The 21,886-nt window shown below is 47.4% G+C and overlaps 1 protein-coding gene across 1 annotated transcript in view; it reads right to left on the bottom strand.

The window, feature by feature from the left end:
- ITGA3 (integrin subunit alpha 3) overlaps positions 1–21,607 on the bottom strand; it is a 70,293-nt gene extending 48,686 nt beyond the window's left edge. The window contains exon 1 of the mRNA XM_044444552.1: positions 21,197–21,607. Within this exon, the coding sequence (XP_044300487.1) occupies positions 21,197–21,426 (230 nt within the window). The 5' untranslated portion in view covers positions 21,427–21,607. The remainder of the gene's footprint in view (positions 1–21,196) is intronic.
- Positions 21,608–21,886: the final 279 nt, after the last annotated feature.

Genomic DNA, 21,886 nt, shown 5'->3' with positions numbered 1-21,886 from the left:
GTGCCTTCTGGACCCAAACGCAAATCACCAGGAGAAAAAGAGATGCACTAGTGAACTCTGTGCTGTCTGACTTGTGTAGCTGGCAAGGTGGGGCTAGACTAGAGAGAGCAGCATTCAAATCCTCACTCAGCCACAAAACTCGTGTGAGAGAGTTTGGACAGTCATTTTCTTGCAGGATAGCCAACCGCACAAGACGGTTGGTGGGGGACACACAAAAATGTGAGTGAGAGGGAAAATGTGTGCTCTCTTGAGCTCTTTGGAGAAAATGTGGGATACAAGCATAGCATGCCAACAAAGGTTCCTTGCTTGAGAAGAGGGGATGCTGCAGCATCAACAAAAGCGCATCAAGAGCATCAAGAGAAAAGTGTCTCCCAGCCTCCCATAAGCTAGTGCCTTCCAGCTGTGTTGGACCACAAAGCTGAGGGATGCTGGGGGTTGTAGTTTGCAACAAGTGGAAGGCTCCAGGTTGGGGAAAGCTGATGTACATGATCCCCCCACCCCCAGCATCTCCTCCCATGGCGCCAATGGTGGCACCGTTGCAGAGCCGGCAGTGAAGCGTAAACACAGGGGAGCCGTGCCAGGAGAGGGGCCTCCGGCAGCCTCAGAGCAAACGCCATTCCTGATTAACCCCTGCTGGGAATCCGCCTCCGGAAGGGCCTCCACCTGTCACCAAGAAGAGTGGGACTGAAAAGCAGAGGAGGAGGAGGGAGGGAATGTACTGACAAGGAATGGGGGCTGCAGGGCAGAAGACTGAAGAGGAGGCGACACACGGTTTCAATAAAGCAGGAAGCAAAACATAGCACCATGACTTGGTTGGGCTTTCCCCAGGCTGCGATCCTGCGCAGGTTGATGGGAGTTGTACTGCCACAGATCCGGAGGGACTCAGATGGGAGGGAGGCTGCAGCACAGTTAAACAGTAAACAGTTACTAATTCTCCCCCCAAAAAGAGAAGTCCTGCCACTTTCCTGAAAGCTGCAGCCTCTGCCTCAAGCCTAAGCTCAGGTGTGTGGGAGACAAAATGTAAAGAACATGGGAGCAACTGCAAATAAGGTCCAATGAGGAGCCCGTATAGTCCGGAAAAGTCAACTGGTGCCCTACAGATGTGCTGGACTGCAATTCCCATAATTCCCAGCCAGTGTGGCCAATGGTCAGAGGCCCTACACTTCCGGAGGGACCAGGTTAGGGAAGGTCTGCCTACTTGGATTAGGGAAGGGTTATCCTACTTGGATAGACAGCGGCTCTCCAGATTCTTAGCCACTGCCACTGTGCTGAGGCGCCTCCCTAGGCAGCGGTGACTCACCTGGGCAGGAAAGGCACTGCGCGCAACCTGGCACTGACAAGCAGGTTGCTAGACTGAGCCCTGGGTTCAGTTTCCAAGCCGGGATGCCTTTCTTCTGTTTCTACCTTGACTGGCTCACAAGCTGTGCCTGGAAGCGCAGTTCTTAAATGCAAGCAGCCTGCAGAGATCTTGGCAGAGCTAGGAAAGCTGCCCTAACAGCCCAGGCACTGGCTCCGGAAGCGAACAGCCCCACAGTCACGCAGGGTGCAAGGGCAGCAGCCTGTGATTCCAGGTGACCCGGGGCCTGCGCGCCCATCTCCGCCGCAACGTTGCAAGAGGTTATTGATGTTGGCAAAGTAACCATTTGGGGGCAACAAAGTGGCACTTAAGATTTCCCCAACCCCACTTAGCAAACTATTACAGACCTGCCAATTATCTCATTTAAATGGGCATCACCTGTGATTTTAGCAAACTCTGCTGGTTTCTCTGTTTTAACACAACAGCCGCTTTGGAGTGGGGAGTGATTAACCTGAGAAAAGTGGGAAAGGGTTACCCCTTGAGCCACACTGTCTGGATCTGAATAGTTCCCCCGCAAAGCATTTCGTAAATTTATTTTAAGTGCAATGCTGTACATATCTAGGCAGAACGAAGTCCTACAGCTGTAGGACTTTTCTCTTGTTTAAACATGCACAGGACTGCACCCTTAAAGTATCACAGGAGATCCAATCACAGCTCCTGTGATGTTATATCTAGTAAGTTTAACTTTTCAAAATTCATATTATCACAACCTGGTCTTTGAATCTGATCAGCTTCCAGTTTCCTAAATAAGGACTCTGGCAATTAATAAAGCTGTCAAGTACTTGAATGAGCTAGGTGCCTACAATGCAATGTTCAAAACACCCTGGCTTCTTTGCAACCTATGTAGTGCTTCCATTCACTTGCACATTCATTAAAATGACTTTGCTAAACCCAGGGCTAGCTCTGCAAGCCAGGCTTCAGGGTCAGGAGTCAAGGCCAGCTCTCCGCACCCACGCTTTGGATTGTCAAGATGGCAGATGTTACAGAAAAGGTATGTACAGAGGGTCTTTTTCCACACCATGTTTATAGCAAAAAGGGCTGAGCTATCATTCTCCTTTCTCTCAAGCTCTTGCTAGAATTCACAGCTGGTGGGACGCTGGCAGCAGCAGGCTGGCTTCAGTCCAAGGAGCTTTTTGCCTTTATCCATTCTGCCCTTCCAGCTGGACCACCCACTGCTCAAACTGAAGAGTGGTGCCCTACGAAAACAAAAAATATGGAAGAAAGGGGTCTGAAGGGGAAAACTGGGCCAGATAGTGTGCCTCCAAGAAGCACCCCGACAGGACCCCAGAAGCCAGTAGGAGCCTGGCTTAGCCAAGAACGCTGCCACTCATTTTGGGTGAGGAGCCGGTAACAATGGCAGTGAGAAGACAGAGTCACCGAGCAAGGGGCCCCTTGAAGAGCTCTTGTCCAAGTGGTCTTCAACACGCACAGCTGGCACTGTGTGAATATATCTGAGAGGAGAAGCTGCCTTTCACCAAGTCAGACCACTGGTACTTTTGGCTTAGCATTGCCAACTTCTGAGTAGTGGCAGCAGCTCAGCGAGATTCCAGCCTTGCTGCCCAAGATCATTTTTAGCCAGGGAATGAAACTGGGAACTTCTGCATCCACACCAAATGCTCTCCGACAGCCTTCCTCAGCATGGCACCCTCCAGGGGTTTGGGACTGAAACTTCCAGCAGGCTGGGGCTGCTGAGAATCAAAGCTAAATCAACTTGAGGGCACCAGGTCGAGGAAGGCAGCTCAAAAGAAAAGGATGGGCGCATGAAGTGTACGGAGACAGGCCATGTGGATCTTTGCTTTGAAGAGATGTGGCTTTTATTGAAGTTTTGTGCAAGAGGCCTGTCTCATGAAACTGGAGGGCATCCCTGCTTTATCACTGCTCTGAAAGCCAAGAAGTGATTGAAGCTCCAGCAGAGAAACATTAATGGGCAAATGCAATTTGGCTTGACTGTGCAACATCCCCAGCAAACTAGAACTCCCAGATCTACAGGAGATGCCCCACTTCCCCCTCTCCCCCCCATCGATATATTAGAAAGGAGACGCAACAGAGGGCAGGGTCTGTGCACTTCGCCCCGCTTTGTGGAATGCCCTCCTGGAAGAGGTGAAAATAACCCTCCCTAGGTGTCTTTGAAAACAAAACTCTGGCTTTTGTCTTCACGCAAGCATTCGCCTCTCGGTTTGTTGGTTCTGGGGTTTCCAGGCTAGAGGATTATTGCTGCATTTTCCTGTTCAACTGAAAAACTATGATTTTATCATTCTTCTACTGATCTATGATCTCCTCTGTGGTCTTTTTGGAGGAGAGGCATGCCGGAAGACTCCTAGACACACCGGGGAGGCTGTGCCTCCTGATTTGCAGAGCGCACTCTTCTAGTGGAAGGTGCCCTTTATCTGAAGGGCTGCCCAGTGCAAGCCTGCTGTAAAGGGGAACATGACGAGGGAGTGCCGTGAGGAGCCTTCAGATCACTCAACAACACCGAGCTCTTGGATGACAGGCAGAGCGGGCACACAGCTCACCTGATCAGGCTCCCCTCCTGCAGTGGGATGTGCTGTGTTTCCAGTGCTGCAATTTAGATGTGAAACTAGGCCTATGCACTAGCGCATGCACATCTGTCCCCTTTCCCCACCAGTCCCACCGGCAGCAGTTTCAACACCATCACCAAGGGCCTAATTTAGATGCTTAAAAGAAGCTGAGCTGACCTGTGCAGAAGTGAAGTCTATGTGTCCTTGCCTTTGAATCACAGAAGAGAAGAGTTGGAAGGGGCCAACAGAGAAGGGGAAGGGGCTTTGCCTCTCCATAATTCCTATGGGAAGCTGGACCAGGTCTCCACCACCTTTCAGTACGCTAGATGTCTGTTCGGTCCCTAGTTCAGGGATGGAGAAGAGATAGATTTCCATTCGTTTTGGACTTCAGTTCCCAGAAGATCCTGCCAGCCATGGCCAACAGTCAGGAATGCTTGAAGCTGAAGCCCAAAAAATAGATCTGGAGATCTATTTTTTACACTCCCCAACTTAAGTCTGATCAGAATGGATCCCTGTTGAATGTTGTTTTATTTGGTTTCAGAGATGTGCAAGCTCAGGAAAAAAAATCAGTTTTGAAACAGCAGGGCCTTTTCCCTGGATCTTTCTGGGATTTTGAGAAAATCTTAGGGGAAATTGTTTTATTCTGAACGCTCTGGTTCCTGTCCTCCTTCATCCTAGCTTTATAGGTCTTCTCATCTCTAGTTTGTTTGTTTTATTTAATCAATTACTCAATATATGTAGTGCTCACAATATAAATAGTGCTCCAAATTTACAATATAATACAAGATAAAATGCAAAAATATAATGAAGACAGTATCCACCTGTTTAAAACCTACTTCAGCAAGCAAATTTCTTACTTGCTAAGGGCCTGTATGAATAAAAATGTCTAAGAAGGTATTTGCCAGCAGTGCACTGGAACAGCACCAGGCTCTGGTGAAACGTCTCCTTGATAGCAAAGCCAGCTGTGAGTCCTGGCCCCCAAAGTTTCTCAATGTGCAATAGGTTAAACAGAGACTGTGACTCGTCCAAGGTCATCCAGTGAGCCTGCAGGGCTGTTAACGAGCAGCAGTGACCACACAGGCTGCATTTTTACGCCCCATAATGGAATTCAGAAACAATGTGCTTAGGACAGATGTTTGAGATTTGCCACCAAAAAAAAAAAAAAAACAAATGCAAAAAGAAAAAAAAAGGACACAGACTTGCACAAAAGTTGCATATCCTACTGTACATGCATCCATGCACATTTTGAAATTCCTGTACTTTAAACTGAAATCTGGTATATCTCACCTGAGGATGGAAGACTGTGACCAAGTAACCCATGTGCCTGCCTGTTCCACGTGTGTGGTCCTGGCGCTAGCCGTTGTTTCAAGGCTCAGTTTTGTTTTGTTTCTAATCTTTAAACCTTATTTGTACAAGGCAGGCCTTCCAACAGGGATCACCTTAAAACAGAGGACTATCAGCCCTTCAAACAGAAAGCCATCCACACATGGCCATTCCAGGTGCGCCACTTAAATGCTTTTTAGCAGGGTTCTGCCCTTCTGCTGCCACCTTGTGCCTGGCTGGGTCTCCATCCCACCATCATATGGAAGATGCCGCTGTTCATTTCCACCCCCTGAAGTGAGCCCCGGGGAAAAGATCACTTGAGAAGCCCTGAAGTGGCGTGATGCGAAGCCCCCTCCCTAATACCCAGGCAGGTGTTCAGATTGGCTGCCCTGAGTCTGGACAAGCCTCAGCCCTGAGAGCTGAGCTGCCATTTCCATTTTTTTCCCTTGTTAATTTTTGGGAATTTCATTGTTATATACTAGTGAGGTGGGAACTGATCAGCTCCAAAGCTCATCTTTGGCCAGCCTCTCACTCCGTCTAGCCTACTTCACAGGATTGTTGTCAGGGATAAAAGGGCATGTACACCACCTGGCACTCCTTGAAGGAATGGTGTGATCAAAATCCAGTGAAATGGTGGGTTGTATCATTTCACTGTAGTATAAAGTTTACCTTGGGTTATGTTTATTGAATCAATGGTTTTGGTTTATTTCCATTTGTTTGACATTTTGTTATGAAATGTTAATTGAATTGTTTTCAAATATGATGTTGGAGCTTGATATTTACTTGATGTTTATCTTGAGTAGCTTTGGGTACATTCCAGACCAAGAAATCCAGCATAAACTAAAGAGCGCTGCCCTGAATGTTTGACTGTGTAGGATGAGTGAGAATTTTAGATTTGTAGAGGAGAATCTAACTGAATTTTTATAGAGATGCTAAGAATTTTCCTCCTGCCTGTGTTCTCCTCCCCCTCCTCCCCCTCTCACACATGTACACCCTTTTTGGAACATCTTGGGCTGCAGGATGGTCTGAGATTAGACCCCAAGATAAAGACTAAGACGTTGCAAAGACTAAGTCTACAATCCTTTGCTTAAAAGTAAACTCCATTTCATTCAGTGAGGCTCGTAACTGAGCAGACATACCAAGGATGGGTTGCCAGTTGATTTGATGATGATGATTACATTTCTTACCTTTATTCTTATCTTATTACCTGTCTTTCTCTCACAAGAAAGACGTACATTTCTCTCCTCCCAACGTGGGCCAATCTGCCCTCAGGGTGGATTATACAGTCTCACTCCTCAGAGCACACTGCAAGTCGGATCAGAGAACGAAGGAAAGATTTGGCCACCCCTCTCAGCATGTGCTGATGCTCATGCACCTGAGTCACCGGATGCTCCTTGTGCACTAAGTGGTTTTGTCAGACTGTGCCATGGCATCAACCTGGGGCTGATTGATGTTGCACTGAATAAATAACCCTGTTTGGGGCTAGAGGTTGGACCAGTTGGCCTTATGAGTCCCTTCCAACCTTGGGAAGCCATGAATAGACAAGAGCATTTATGAGGCCAACATTCCAAATGCCAGGGCTGGCTTCAGATTTGCTGGAACCCTCAAGTGCCCCCTGGGGTTCCTCCTCCTAGATCTGTCAGTATGGTGACCTTTGTGGGGTAAGAGATGGGGAGTGTGACCCTTTTGATACTCATGGACTTCTCAGTGGCCTTCAGTAGAATCACCCGTGGTATCCTTCTGGAGCAACTCTCTGAAAGTGGGGGTGCTTCTACTCCTGTCTGGAGGGCCATCTCCAGAAGGTGGTCCTTGGAAAACATGGTTCAACCCTGTCAATTCTCCAGCATGGAGTTCCTCAGGGGTCTCTTCTGTCTCCCACGCTATTTAACATCTGCATGAAACCACTGAGTGGGGTCATCTAGGGCTTTTGAGAGCACTTTCATTAGGATGCTGATCACCTGTAGCTTTATTTCGCTTTTGTGATGTGCTGAATTGGTGCCTCACTGCACCCATGGACTGGAGAAGGGCTAACTAACTGAAGCTCGATGCAGACAGGACTAAGATGCTGTTGGTGCGTGGTTTCTCCGACCAGCTGCAGAGTGCACTACCTGTTCTAGACAGGGTTGCATTTCCCCTGAAGGAGAAGGTCCATAGCTTGGGGTTCTCCTTGATCCGCCCTTGGCACTTGAGACTCGGGTGAACTCAGGGGCTCAGAGTGCCTTCTACCAGCGATCCTCCTATCTGGACAGGGATAACCTGGTTTTGGTGAGCTACGCTCTGGCAACCTCTATCTATGATTACATGGGGCTGCCCTTGAAAATGGTTCAGAACCTGCTGCAAAATGCGGCAGCCCGATCAATAATCAGGACCCTTCAGTTTGACCAGAGAAGACCAGTTCTGCTCCACTTGCATTGGCTGCTTGTATGTTTACAGACCCAATCCAAGCTTCTGCTTTTAACCTATAAATCCTACACTTGGGACCCCAATACCTGCTGGAGTGTCTCTCCCAACCACAATCTATTTGGGCACTATGCTCAACCTCTGGAGTCCCAATTCCAAGGGATGCTCAGAGAGTAGCAACAAAGAGAAGCATAACGTTATGAAATGTCAAGAGCAGCAAGGTAAATCTCAGCAGAGCTAAGTTGCTTTTGCAAGCTCTCCTCTGTAAATTAGATACAATGAGCAACATGCACATGGCAGGAAGATGCCTGCAGCCTTGTTCATCTTGGAGGCAGTGAAGGGAGCAAGCTGAAATCTAATACTGAGCCTTAAAAGAAGTCTGAAGGGATTTACGACAAGGCCAATGTGACTTGGGAACAGCCAGATGTGTGTCTGTCTCAGTGAAGCACTGAGCTGAAATTGACAGGAAACAGACAATGCATCAATTAACCTTCTACAGCTGGGTCACATTCAGGCTAGTGGAGGCCCCAGGATAGTCACTAAGGAAGAGGAAGACACTATAGCCTTCTCCCTCAACGATGTGGACTGCAACACCCATCAGCCCAGATGGGTTCTGGAGTCAACAGATATTTGGAGAGTAACCAGTAGAAGAAGGTTACTTCATGGTGTTCATGATAACATTTCCTTCTTTTCATAACAGCTACACATAGAAATCCCAGCTCGGTCTAGCTGAGCAGGAGAGGACTGCCATCAGACCACCTGGGAAAGGAGGTGAGGAATAGATATAGATCACAGGCAGCAACTTGCAGCCATGGGAAAGAGGCACAGAGACACGCAGAGCCCAGGTTCCAGAGGGATGCTCAAGGAATTTTGATCTTGTGAATTCCTTCTGAGATTGCCTCATCCTGAGACTGAAAGGCAGCTCAGAATTTAGCTAGTCCCAAATGCTGCACAGTTCAAACATGCTACATATGCATTTAAAGATGTATTTATGTGAGCTTGCATTTGTAGAATGAGCAGGCGAGCAAAAGAACCACCAGCTCTTACATCGTTTCATTACTCTATTAATCTATTGATCTAGCCTCTCTTTCTTTTTTCTACCAATTTCAGTACATATTCCTCTTCCTGTTGCCTCGCCCACTTCCCATCTAATTGTTTCAACTGTTTCATCTGATTTATTTTCTTCTAATTTCTTGCTTATTCTACTTTTAATCAATTATTCAATTTGTAATTAGAGATCCAGTTTACACACACACACTCCTTTCTCCCACAACCAGCAAGAAAATGCAGGTTAGCCTCCTGGCAGGAGAACAATCAGTCTTGTGCAGGGAGAAAAAAATCAGATGAATGCAGAAATTGGATGGATTGATGGGTAAATACATGCTGAAGTTGGAAATAGACTTGTCTGTCCCTAAGTTCAGATAAAAGAGCCTTGAGTTTCAAGGCCAGGAGATTAGAGATCCCCTGGGTGTTAAAATGTTAGCTGACTCATCAGAACTTTGATCAGGACTTCTGCTATCTTTGCGGTCCTGAAGCCCCAGTCCAGGCCTCTGCTTGAGGAGGAAGGATGGGGGATGTGCTCCTTTGAAGAAGTCCTATTTCTAGAATCCCCAAAGAAGAGAGACATCAATTTATTGGCTGTTAGAAAACAGACCAAAGTGCAGCCAAGCCCAATCCTGCCAGGAGGTGAGGGTTGCAGCATCTTCCCTGAGCACCTGCTCCTTTTCTTTTGTTCTCTGACTTGAGAGCCCATCCAAGAGAGAGGGTGCATTCTGACAAGCAGCCCTGCCAATGAACTATGGAGGGTGAGTTATCTGTGGAACAACCAGGTTGTGCCTGACAAGCTACTGGGCTCACTTGGAGTTGCCCCCAACTCCTTTCCCCCCAGTTTCCCCACAGGTGTCCCAGTGGACTTTGTGGGAGGACCAAATTGTCTCCTGCCCCTGTCAGAATCCCAAAGCCTTCTGCACTCACTGCAGCATTTTCCCCTTTCTGCCCTCCCCAAAGATTTTCGTGATTTGACCGCTAATGGCAGCACCTTCAGAATGCCAGAACAGCCACATCTGCAATGGGTCTGTCGCCCCTTTGAAGGGCCCTGCAAAACTTTCAAGAGATATTGCAAGTGGCTTCGTGACGGGGCTAAAATGGGAATACACTTCTAAAGAAATACAATACAATCAGCACTAAGTGTAAAGAGTTTCATAAACAAATAAGCCACCAACATGCCCCCTTCTTGGTCATGAAAGCTTCGACTTGAAATAGCATTTTGACTGTGAGGCACCTGCCGGTCAAGTTCTGCACAAGCATGGTGTGAAGTTCTGCATGTTTGGGCCAGGCTGCTCTTTTAAAAGTTTAAAAATTTTAAAAGTTATTAGGACGATCACTTCTGCAGCACCAAAACCCAAAAGTATGTATTAGAATTAAATGTGCATATGCTAATACATCTGCATAGAAGCCCATTTAGATTGCTGTGATTTAAATAGGCACACAATACATCTTAGCTCAAGGGGAAGAGACTGCAACCAGATGACTTGCTTGTTGCTCAGTCTGTAGCTGCTGGGCAACTCCATGACCTCTATGTGTCCTTCTTACCATTCTTGAGCTTAAAGCCAGATTTGGTCTGCAGAGACCTTGAACAGAGGACACCTTCCAACAGAGGTCTGTCCTCCACAAAAGAGGACCCATGGCCACCCTGTGTCTGATAGCATTCAGTGGGGTTTACCTCTGAGAAGACATGCACAGGGCTGTAGTGTTCACATCTGCACTGTACCAGATGCCATGCAGAATATGAAAACTAAGGTGCCCTTCATAAACTGGGCTATGGCAGAGGTGGAACAGGCCTACAAAGCCTCCTGGAAGCTGAGGAGTGGCCCTGGTGGCAGAAAAATAGGTTAAGTGCATTGAGCCCCATTAAACTGCAAGGGAATTATTGGGGGAGAGTGAGTAATTCCTTCTTTGAGACGCCTATTACTTTAAAAATTAGAGTGGCCCCCAAGGACTAGAACCTTGCACCTTCAGCACACAGAAGTTGAAGCCCTTAGGAATCTGGGCAAAAGGGTAAGCAACAATCGGCTCTACATGGAAGTTTCTGAGCTGGGGTTGAGGAGGGGGTGATTCTGAGAAGGCACCGGGTTGCACAAGATAACTCCCAATGAAGGCTATTGCATAAGGCATGTGGTGCTGGAGAGCAGTAGATTAACAGCCCACCTTTGGAATACACACAAATCAGCATGTGCTCCAACTTAATCTTTTCTCAAAGATGAAATAGCTTGTGGCGGGGGATGGGAAGCAAAGAGCGACCAAGGGTCAGGCTTGTCACTCTTGCTTGTCTACTTGTCCATGGCTATTTTCTCCAGGGTGTAGGGTTTTGTCTCCGGGGAATGTTTTGCTGGCCAAACATGTATGAATTTGTTTCAGGGGATCCAAGTTTTTCTATACATGCACAGACATGCAAAGAGTTAATATGGTATCGCAGCTCAAATGTCAGACATCTAGGTTCAGATCTCCTCTTAGCCACAGAGTTCACTGCCCGAGCTTGAACTTGTTCATGCAACTCAGTCTAACCGATTTCCTTCACAGAGTCGTCGTGAGGCTGAACTTGTGAGAAAGTGAACCACATGTACTGCCTTGACTTTTACAGAGGAGATGTGGAAAAGAAATGTATTGTGTGACAATTTCCAGGGGGGAAATATCCAGGTGTGATGGGGTGGGCCATGTTTGTTGTTTTTGTAGCAACAGATTAAGTCTTGTGACCAGGAGTAACACATTACTCACCACACTGACTTTTGTGGGTCAGAATCCATTTCATCAGACACAGTGAGTGTGGTCTGAACCTGCCAAAGTGAGATAACACTTCACACACCTGCTGAAATGGATTCCAGTTCAAGGACAGGCGAACTTCAGGTCTGCAGAGTCTGCTTAGTTTTTGACTTGGAGTCCATCAAGTTCCACAAACCAGAGCCTGGTGCAAAATACATTCACCTTGAATTAAAGAAGTCTGAGCCCCAGAATGTGTTTTGAGCACAAGCTATTCTGAATGCAGCCCAAAGCCATTTCACCCAAAAACCCGCTCATGACTACCCCAAGCTTTATTTCAGTAGCCTAATTTAAGGAAATCGTTTTGAGCAATTGTTAAATGGCTGGAAGTAAGAAAGTCTTGCCAATCTGCTGCAAAGCACCAAGGGATCCACCTTCTGGTCAAACCCTAATCCACTAAGGCTACTATGGTAATAAATGTGTGAGACTCTAAGGTGCCACAAGACTCCAGTGTGTTGCTGTTATTGATAAGGTGAGTTAATCCATCTCTGGTAGGGTGGCTCTGGTTCCTCCTTTTCAGAGGCCAGTCCACAGGTAGCCCTGCAAATAGAGAAATGCCCTCTGCAAAAGAGGACATGTGGCAGCTCTTCTGATAGTGAACTTTTCTTTATGGGGGGCATCCTCAAACTGAAGAACTCTCCAGTTTAATGATTATGAAATTGGAGAGCCAGTGTGGTGTAGTGGTTAAGGGTGTGGGACTGGGATTCAGGTGAAGCCGGGTTCTAGTCCCTGCTCAGCCATGGAGCCAGCTGGGTGACTTTGGGCCACAGACTCTCAACCCGACCTACCTCAAAGGGTTGTTGTGGTGGGGATAAGTTTGAAAGCAGGAGGAGAAGAATAATGTTGGCTGCTTTGAGTTTATTATAAGAAAAAAGTGGAATATGACTCAAATAAATATTGCTATCAGAAAAAAGCTTTGAATCAACAGCAATAGCACTTGATGGCGGAACACGCAGGCCCACAGGTTGCCTGGTCACAGACTTCCACACCCTGGTGAGATGCACTGGGTTTCAACTGAAATCTCACAATTTGTTTTCACACATATGTGCTGACACACAGAGACACACTGCATTTATGCACAACTATCTCTTCTCTTTTGGTGAAGGATTTCCTATTTCTGGCAAGTCATAAGCAGCCACCCTAAACTTCTATCCACCCAGCCTCAAGGTTTAACAGAAAGCAAAAAATTCCCAAAGAGCAAGAGACACTCAGCACCGCATATGGGTGGCCTCCCTCCATCCGAACGCCCAAAAGATGCGAGTGCCTGGCACGCAGGGTGAGCCACACCTCCTACTGCATTGCCCACAATTCACATCCTCTCCAGACTTTCTGCATACGGATGGGTTACACTCAGCACTGCAGTCTTGTCCCTTCCTTCCCCTTTTGCCTACCAGAAGGCTACTCCAGAGAGAGAGATCACAGAAAGTCCTCAACTTCAACAAGAGCTTTACAAATGAATCTTTGGAATGTCCCAACAGACCCTTGTTGAAGCCATGCAGCAGCTGCCATCAGAAATCCATTTCAGGGCACAAGATCTCTCTTTTAAATGGGTAAGAAAGAGACATGCAAATGCGGAGAGAGAGAGAGAGAGAGAGAGAGAGAGAGACCCTCCAGCTGTCTCAGAAATGTAAAAGTCAAGAGGTCTGTTTTTCTTTCCCAGCCATCCCACTGTTTTTGGCTTGGTGGTGTTAATAAGCTGTTCTTTTTAATTTTAAAAGCAGAACGCAAGACCTGCAGGAGGAGTAGCTGCATTTAATGACTTGGATGGACGTGCTGTAAGATGGGGAAAGCCCCCACAACAAAAAAACTGGTCACAAGGAGCAGTTCCAAATAATGCTGCAGCTCAAGGCAGGCCTTCCCATGAGGCAGAATGAGTCAACAACCTCAAGTGGCTGATGATGAGGACACCACTGGTACCCATAGCCATTTCTCCTGATCCTGCTGATCTTTCTCCTCTGTTGGGAGACAGAGCTGTGTATGTCCTGTACTCCTTGAAGCAGCTTCAGGCAATGGTGGCAGGCAATCTCCTCCCACCTCTGTTGACACCAAATTCAATTGCCAATCCAGTTTGCTTCTGCACAGGAAAGGCCAGGGTGGGGGAGGGGCCATCCTGTCCTTAGCCACAGACTGCCAAGCATCTCTGGCCAGATTAGGATTCACATCTGTCTGGAAGAGATCACATCTGGCATGGAAGCCCTCACCACTAATCCTGGACAGACTGTGGTGGTTTCAGTTGCACTAGAAAGGCACTTTGCAGATGCTCAGATGTATTTAATTATTGTTGACGTTTATCTGCATCCCCTACTCCGAGTTGCATTTCTTGCTCCAAGTGGAGATACACTATTGGATTTCATATGTTTTATGGTTTTAATCCTGGCACAAATTAAACAGGTTCTGGGACCTCCAATTACCAAGATATTGCCCACGATTGCCACTTCTGGTCAGCCAATACATTTGGAGGCACCATGTTGAAGGAGGCAGAGAAGAAAGACCAGAGGCTGTTGGGAACTGAGGCCATTTCTTCTGTTCACCCATCTTAGACCAGCAAGGCAGGAATGTAACAGACATTCTTAACCAGGATTAAAGAAACTAAGATCCTGGAGCATGCTGCACAACTGAACTGGTGAGGTGTGGGGTTTACAGCAGAGTTGAGTCTCCACTCAGCTAAGAAACTCACTGAGCAACTTCAGTTCACTCAGTGATTCTAAGCCCAACCTACCTCACAGGACTGTTGGAAAAATAAAATGGAAAGGGGAAGGATGATGTAAGCTGCCTTGGGTTATTTGTAGGAGCAAAAGGGACAGGACATAAATTTAATCACCAGAGTGTGTGAGAAGGAGGAACGACTGAAAGCAAGCAGAAAACAGGCTGCCATTTATTTTTCCTTCCATGGTTGCTATGTCTTTTTAAAAGCTTTCCTGAGACACAAAAGTTAGAGCTGTCAGGATTAATTGATCTCTATATCAAGAAAAGCTTTACTTATCTGCCTGGCAGAAACAGCTGTTCACAGGCAGAAGAAGCTGTCCCTCCACCCACCAAGCCCCCAAATGTGGCAAACCCAGTTAAAAAGCAAGACAAAGGACACATGGACAAAGCAGCAACTGAACCACAATCTCGAAAAGCATCCCTTTAGAGCACTTAACATTAGTGAAGCCTTGATTTATACCAAGGTTAAGGCAGGAAGGGGAGGAAAAAGATTGCCTCTTAAACAACATAATACCTGTCTCCATGGGAACAGAAGCCTGGGCTAGGAGAAGGAGTTAGCTAATCAAGAGGGAAAATCCGGTGCTTTGAAAAGCTCTTTTGTACATCAAGGCAAAATTTAGCCCATCTAGCAAAGAAATGTGAGTAGGTTAACAGGCCCTTGAGAAACTCACACCTCAGACCCTCTCCAGGGCAAGCCAGCACTAGACCTCCAAATGTGTCAATTTAGCAAGCCTGAACTAGTCCTGGGTGATGAACCAGGGCAGGGCAAGCCTTGTGGGTGCTGCTGGATTAAAATGTGCAAAGGCTGAAGGGTGGGATGCTTTAAACAGATACCATAAAGACTCAGCTACCTGCCCTTCCTGACCACGTATGAGTTAATCCCAGAATATTTCCACAGGCCATTTAGAATAGGTGTAGTTCTCACAAACAGCAGGTGAGGTGGCAAACCTGTGTCCAGATGACTGCATCACTACAGAATGCGGGGATGTAAGCCATATGACCAAATGCTCCTCCATTTAAAACAACATCAAAATCTCCCTGCAGATAGAAGGCTAGCATGTAAAGAAAAGGGCTACGCAAGATCTCTTAGATTAATTATAGAGCTTGACAAGCTCCTTTTCTACAAGCAGAGTCATGGTGGTGTTTTGCTTTTTCTTTTTTAGATGGAGGAACATCAAGACACGTGAGCCCCCACCTGAAGTGGTATAGTTTAAGCACATATTTACTAACTCACCTGTAGGAAGAAGGCCTTGAAAATATGCACAAGTTTGCATCTGTTTGGATTAACTAGCTGCACCAGCTCTGTAGCGCTTCTGCAACTATGGTCTGCCTGCATCAACACTGGCAATTCGGTGCAGCTTACCTCCCCCTCCTCTAAGAAGTGGTACTGGGGCTCAACCCTATTGATACAGAGAGTTCGATCTAAGTACATAGCACTTAAGTCCCACTGAAATCAGTATGAAGAGTCAGTTAATCATGGCTGATTTAAGTCCCCTTTGGGAACAAAGGCTGCAAGCCTATATATTTACCTAGAAATAAATCCTGTTGAACTCAAGTAGACATACAGAGAAGCATGCTATAAATGTGATTAACTGGATAGCAGGCACACAGGCTTCTTGGTAAAGGTGGAATATATTAGATTTCTATTGCAAGTGTAATGATTTCTACATTTGCATCTGTACATACACATTTGCATCTGCACATTTTATGCACGTCTACACACCCTCTTTATGTGTATGGTTTATAAAGGGGTAGCCTTAGTCTGGATCCAACCCAGTCCAAGCCACCTGTGAGAAGCCAAGGTGTGGCTCTGTCCAACTACTGGACACATTCCAAGGATGCACCTTCGCACGGAGCACAGCTGGTTCTGGGGAAGGGATTTCCAGGGCTGGGGGCTTCTACTAAATATATATGTCCTTCACCTTGCACTCAAGATGGTACTTTCATTTCTGTAGGCTTGAGAACATGCATCCCAAGTCTTACTGGCTTTTCCAGGAGTGATTTGGAAGCAACAGACTACACCAGCAGTACAGCGGTCAAACACCAGAAAGATCCATATTAAAATCCTTCAGAGCTATGACTCTTCAGCCAGTCACAGCCTCTTAGGAAAAAATCTCAGAATAAAAATTATAATTATTGTTATCATTATTATTTTACTCCACCTTTCTTTCTCTTGCAAGGAACTTGATATTTCAATGTCAGCATCAAATATTCATTCATCCATCCATCCATTCATTCATTCATTCATTCATTCAACTTGTGCACTGTCTTTCTCCCGAGAAAAATAGCACTTGAAGTGGCTTATAATCATAACTAAGACTTGATTATTAAAACAATAATAAAATGAATGTATTAAAACCCAGTTAAAGAGCTCAGGCACAGCTTGAGTTTGCTATATCTCATGTCATCCAAACATGGGGAACAGCTCTCAGAAACAAACTCTTAAAATGCCCCCCTTCTTCCTCCGCAACAGAAAGCTCAAGAGCTTTGGGAGTTGGAGCTGGAGAGCGCAACATTCAGCTTGACTTACAGCAGTAAATCCTGCACAGTTCCGAAACCACCAATCACGCTGCACAGCAGACAGGGAGGCTGCAGGCTGCCCAGGCACATGAGTGACAGACAAGGTGTGAACCACAGAGAAGCACTTGCAAGATGGGGCATGTGCTTGCTGGATCAAGCCAGGGGATGAAGCAAAAGACAAAAAGCATGTCGTATGACAAAAGCAAAGAAGGATAAAGCCAAGAGCCAAGAAGAATAAAACGCAGCTGAGAGCTACCAGGTTATATGCCTGGAGGGGATGTTCTTTCCTGTATCCCCAAATATGGCAATCTGCAGCCAGGAGCTACAATCTTCCCCATTAGAAGAGAAGATCCACTCTGGGGTGTGCAAAGGCAACCACAACCCAGGGCTCCATGTGGCCCTCAGGTTTCCAAAGCCCTCCACACATGATCCAGTCAGATCTCTGGTGAGGGCCAAGTGTCCTTCCCATCACTGCTGCTCGTGGGCTGGCAGGAGAGAAAAGAGAGTGGCTGGAAGCTAGGCAGGGTCAGACCTGGTTGCAATCTGGGCGGGACACCCGAGTCCTGCACTGAGCAGGAGGGTGGACTTGGTGGCCTTCTAGGCCCCCTCCAACTGAGTGATTCTATGATCCATGCCATGTTGGCTCCAGGCCCTTCCACTGCCTGCGTGTGCCTGCCCCTCCACAGGTTGCAACCCTTGACCTGAGCAAATGCAGCCCTTGACAGAAAAAGATTTGCCCACTTCGCCCAGGACATGCTCTGTGGCCATCGCATAACACTGCACTGGTGGAGAGCATATGGCACGCCACATCCTTTTGACCTACAACTCCCATCAGCCCTAGCCAGCATTGCAAGTGGTGAGGGATTATGGGATTTAGGCTCTTCTAATGGTTTGCTCTACAAGCTGCCTGCTTCTGTGATGCAGCCACCTTGAGGAAACGAAGAAGCACTGGGGCCGGTCAGCGCCTGGAGAGGAGAGCACTCAGAAAACCCATGTCCCCATGAAAGTTGGATCAGGCAACAGAAATGTACTGGGCAAAATCAGTGTATATGATCAGACAGCTGTTAAATCACTGGCCAAGTGTACCCTCTGGTACCCATCTTCCCCCGACCCCAACTTCAACTGTACTTGCTGTTTCAATTTCTGACAATGCCCTGGATGTAGCATCGTTCTGAGGCATTATGGGAGATGTTTAATGGCGGCCATCCAGCAGTGACTGGAGAAACGCCACTGTGCAAGCTGCATTCACACAGGGGCAGGCGGGGATGAGAAGGCACCATGCCAAATGCCAGCTCAGGCAACAAAGCCCAGATTCACGCTTTCCTTCCCACCAAGGGCCAAAAAGCCACTGCTTTGCATTGTGTGGTGACCAAAGCTGTTGCCCTGCAGCAGAATCCAAAACAAGAAACACAGCACACATGGGTACCTCATATTTGGAACTGCACCCCCAAATCCAATAAAGTTCTACACCTGCTTTCTCCAACCTGGTGTCCTCCCAGGTGTTTTAACCACAAATGACAGCATTCCCAGCATGCATGGGAATTACAGAGCAATGCCTCGGGAGGGCACAGTTTGGGGAAGTCTGTTCCACATGCCTCCAAAGCCTCGCATGCAGACTGCATCATGGGCCTAGAGCAGCCTGCTCCAAAAGCAACCTGCTAATAAACGTTCGCTGGCGCTACCTCCCCATGAGCCGTGGCTTCCCTGCACCACTGAAAAAGGATCTCTCTCCAAACCCTTCAAGCCTAGTTTCGACAGCCAGGGTAACAGAGAGAAGGGAAAAGCCTTCCCAAACCGAGTTAGCTACTGGTCTAACCCAGCTGGACCTTAGCTCCCGTTCTCCTTGACCATTCATTTTGCTAGCTGGAGCTGCTGGGAGCTGCACTCCAAAATGTCTGGAAGGCACCAGGCTGGGGGAGCCCAGCAGGCATTCTGGGACAGCGAGGGTGGTGGCACCTTCTGCAGCCACTTCACCGGTGCTTCAGTTCTCAGGGCCGACCACAGGTCCTGCTTGGGCAACAAGTTTATGGGAGGGCAGCAGCAGGAGGCAGTGGTGGCCTTTGACTTGGCGTGCAGCAGGAAAGCACAGATCTGGGGTTCTACCAGGGTGGCTTTGGAGTGCGTCCCAGATGGTGTCTTGCCCAGGGCACCCTCAGTTCTGATGCTGGCCCTTCCAGGTTGGATCCAAGCACATCAGGGCCACAGCACAGGCAGCAAGTTGACAAACCACTCAGCCCGAGATTAGAATATTGTTTCAGGAGTGGAGGAAGGACCATTTGGTCCTACTCACATAGATGGGCTCCACCTCCCATTAGCCCCAGCCAGCATATCCAATAGTCAAGGGGGATGAGAACTGTTGTCCAGTAACATCTAGAGTGTCAAAACTGTCTCCATCTCAGACTGTTTTCAGTGGGCATTGTGAAATTCAGCACATGCCCATTCAAAGAAATCTTGCCACTAGGTGGCAAAGGCTTCTATGCCATCAGGCTTTTGACCTGCTGGATTAATCTTTCTGCAGTTCCAGGGTATTATTCTGTGGCTTGTTTGTCTGTTTAAAGCTTTAGGGCTGTTTTTCCCATCTCTTTATCATTTTTTAAAATATAAATTATTGTAGATTTAAAATATATATTGTTAGCCACTTTGGTTTCTTTTGAAGATAAAGTGAGATCGACACTTTCTTAAAATGTCTGGTTATGTATGTATTTGGGCCCTAATTCAGTACATCAGTTACTGAATTGGGGTCCATCACTTGCTGCCAGTGACAGGATAAGCACACTGAAAAGAGGAGAGTACATATGTCTTTTACTAGGCTACACCTGTGACTGTTCTGATAACCCCAGGCTAAACTGTGCTGCTCTGAATTACGCTGACCTCCAGGTTTGGGACCACATGGATTTATTCCTAAAAGGACACTAAATAATGGTTATGAGTGCAGGACTGGGACTCAGATGATCCGAGTTCAAATCAACACTCAGCCATAGAGCTGACCGGGTGGCTATGGGCCCATCACAGCTCCTCAGTCCAACCTACCTCGCAGGGTTGTTGTGAGGAGGAAGAGAAGAATTATGTGAACTACCCTGAGTTCCTTGGAAGGAAAAAGGTAGGATATAAATATTTTAAAAACCAAACAAGATAGCGGCATGGTGGTTTCCATGAAAATAAAGGCAGATATTGAAGATGCTTTGCTGATACAAATACTCATGCCTACACCTTTTTGATGGAGTTGCTACAAGTAACATGGGGACATTAATATTATTAGTTGCATTTCTAGGCAGCTCAATTGCTGAAGCTCCCTGGGAAAAAGTTACTACCTGGTGCCATGCTGGTATTTTCAGTCCCCTACTCCTGTTTGATAAGGTCGCTTGAGCAGCAACTTGCCATTGGGCAGCTGTGGTCTCCCTGTACTTTTCCTATGATCAGCTGAAGGCTGCCATTACAAGCGGGGAGTTTTGCATTCACCTTTCGCATTACCTGCAGCCACTGTTTACCAGGGTAAATAAAGGGCCTTGGCCATTCTTTTCGCAGCAACATCCCAAAATAGGACCATTTCAAATCAACCAGGCAGAACAAAATAGCTCTCGGGCTCAAACATGCAGACAGTAATTTGCAGTCCATAAACAGATGAAATCCGGCTAAACCCATGAGCCGAATAACGCAAACAGAGGTAAACTGACAATCCTTAAGTTCTCCGTTTCTGTGCATATGCTTAGAAAGAAAATCTGCTTGTTAATTGGCAAGAGACGAAGAAACGAAGTTAACATTCCACCTCCGAAGGAACCAAGAGCTGGGAATTTAATTGAAAACAGCCTAGAGACTGCCAGACTTCATCAGAGAATGAAGGCAGAACTCAGCGCCCTGCTGAATCAGGCCAAGGCCCAACATCTTATTGCCACGGCATGCGACCAGCTGCCCACAGGTGAGTGCCACCGCAGACATACAGCCGCACTCTCCCGTTTGTTTTCCACAGCAACTGGTGTCTGGAGGTAATGTTGCACCTGACAATACAGAGTATATAATCACAACGGCTAGCAACTATTAATATGCCCCAGGAATCTTATCTAATCTCCCTTTAAAGCAGCCTGTGGGCAGCTTTCCTGTACCTGTCGGTGTTTGCCTCAGACAGGTCGAAAACAGAGAGCACTAAAAGGAGCAGAAAGAAAAGAGAATGCCTTACAGCCCAATCCTATTCATGTCTTCCCAAAAGTAAGTCCCATCTTATTCCATGGCTAGACAAATGGTACAGGATTGCAACTACAAGAAGTTAAGGGAGGTCCCCTTAAGTACCGTGGATGCCAAAGTGGCTCTTAAGACTCAGATTCTGGCTTGCTAAAGGTTTGTGTAACTCAAAAGCCTGTGCTCAATTAAATGCCCAAGTCATGCGTAGGGAAATAAATCCCCCCCACTCCAATATCTCAGGAGTAAACTTTCACGATCGGAGAGCCATAGGCTTTTTTTTAGATACTCAACCCCATCGCCTTTTTTTAATACTCATGGGATATTTCCCTCCCCTCCAAAACAAGAAATCCAGGAGATTTTATAGTGCTTTTCCACTCACAGGTATCTTTGCGGGTTCTCTTGATGGTGCAGAGCCACCGAGAGTCCAAAGAAACTGTCCGGAGTCTTGCCTTTCTTGAGGACCAGAAATTTAGTGTCCAGGTTGAAAGCAGCGCATCTTAGCGAGCAAAGAGAAATCCACAGGCTACACCCTAAAAGCAGCGCGCTCTGCCTCCGGAGCCGGCGCCTCAGCCCGGCGGTTCTGCAGCGCTGAGATCGACCAGGAGACATCTCGCGCCGGGTCAGTTTCTTCCTCGTTTCCTCAATGAGTGCGGCTCGGCGGGTTAGGGTTGTCGCTTGCCGTGCCCGCGGGTTCCCCTCTGCCTCCTTCGCACCCCCACTTTTGCTCTGCAGCTGCAGATTCCCAGCGGCGCCTTTGCGAGAGGGATTTCTCTTCCGCCGCCCCCCCTCCCCCCAGTTTGTCTCCCTGCAAACGGTCCGGATAAATCCGTTCTGTGCCTGCCCGCCTGCGATACTTAGGAGGGGGAGGCGCGCTCCCTTGCTCGGTTACCTCCTCCCCACCTTGCGCTGAATCTAAGCCCTTCTGGCTACACTTTTCTTCCGGGGGAAAAGAAACAGTCGCAGCGAGCCGGAGCGACGGGCACTTGCCTTCTTAAAGGGGCCCAGGCAGGTTGGACACCTGCCCAGCACGCGCACGGGAACCGGGCAGGAAAAAGGCAGGGGCCGATTT

This window comes from Varanus komodoensis, unplaced genomic scaffold (assembly GCF_004798865.1).
Source record: "Varanus komodoensis strain SLA01 unplaced genomic scaffold, ASM479886v1 scaffold45, whole genome shotgun sequence".
NCBI lineage: Eukaryota > Metazoa > Chordata > Lepidosauria > Squamata > Varanidae > Varanus > Varanus komodoensis.
This window is presented reverse-complemented; position numbering and strand designations above follow the sequence as displayed.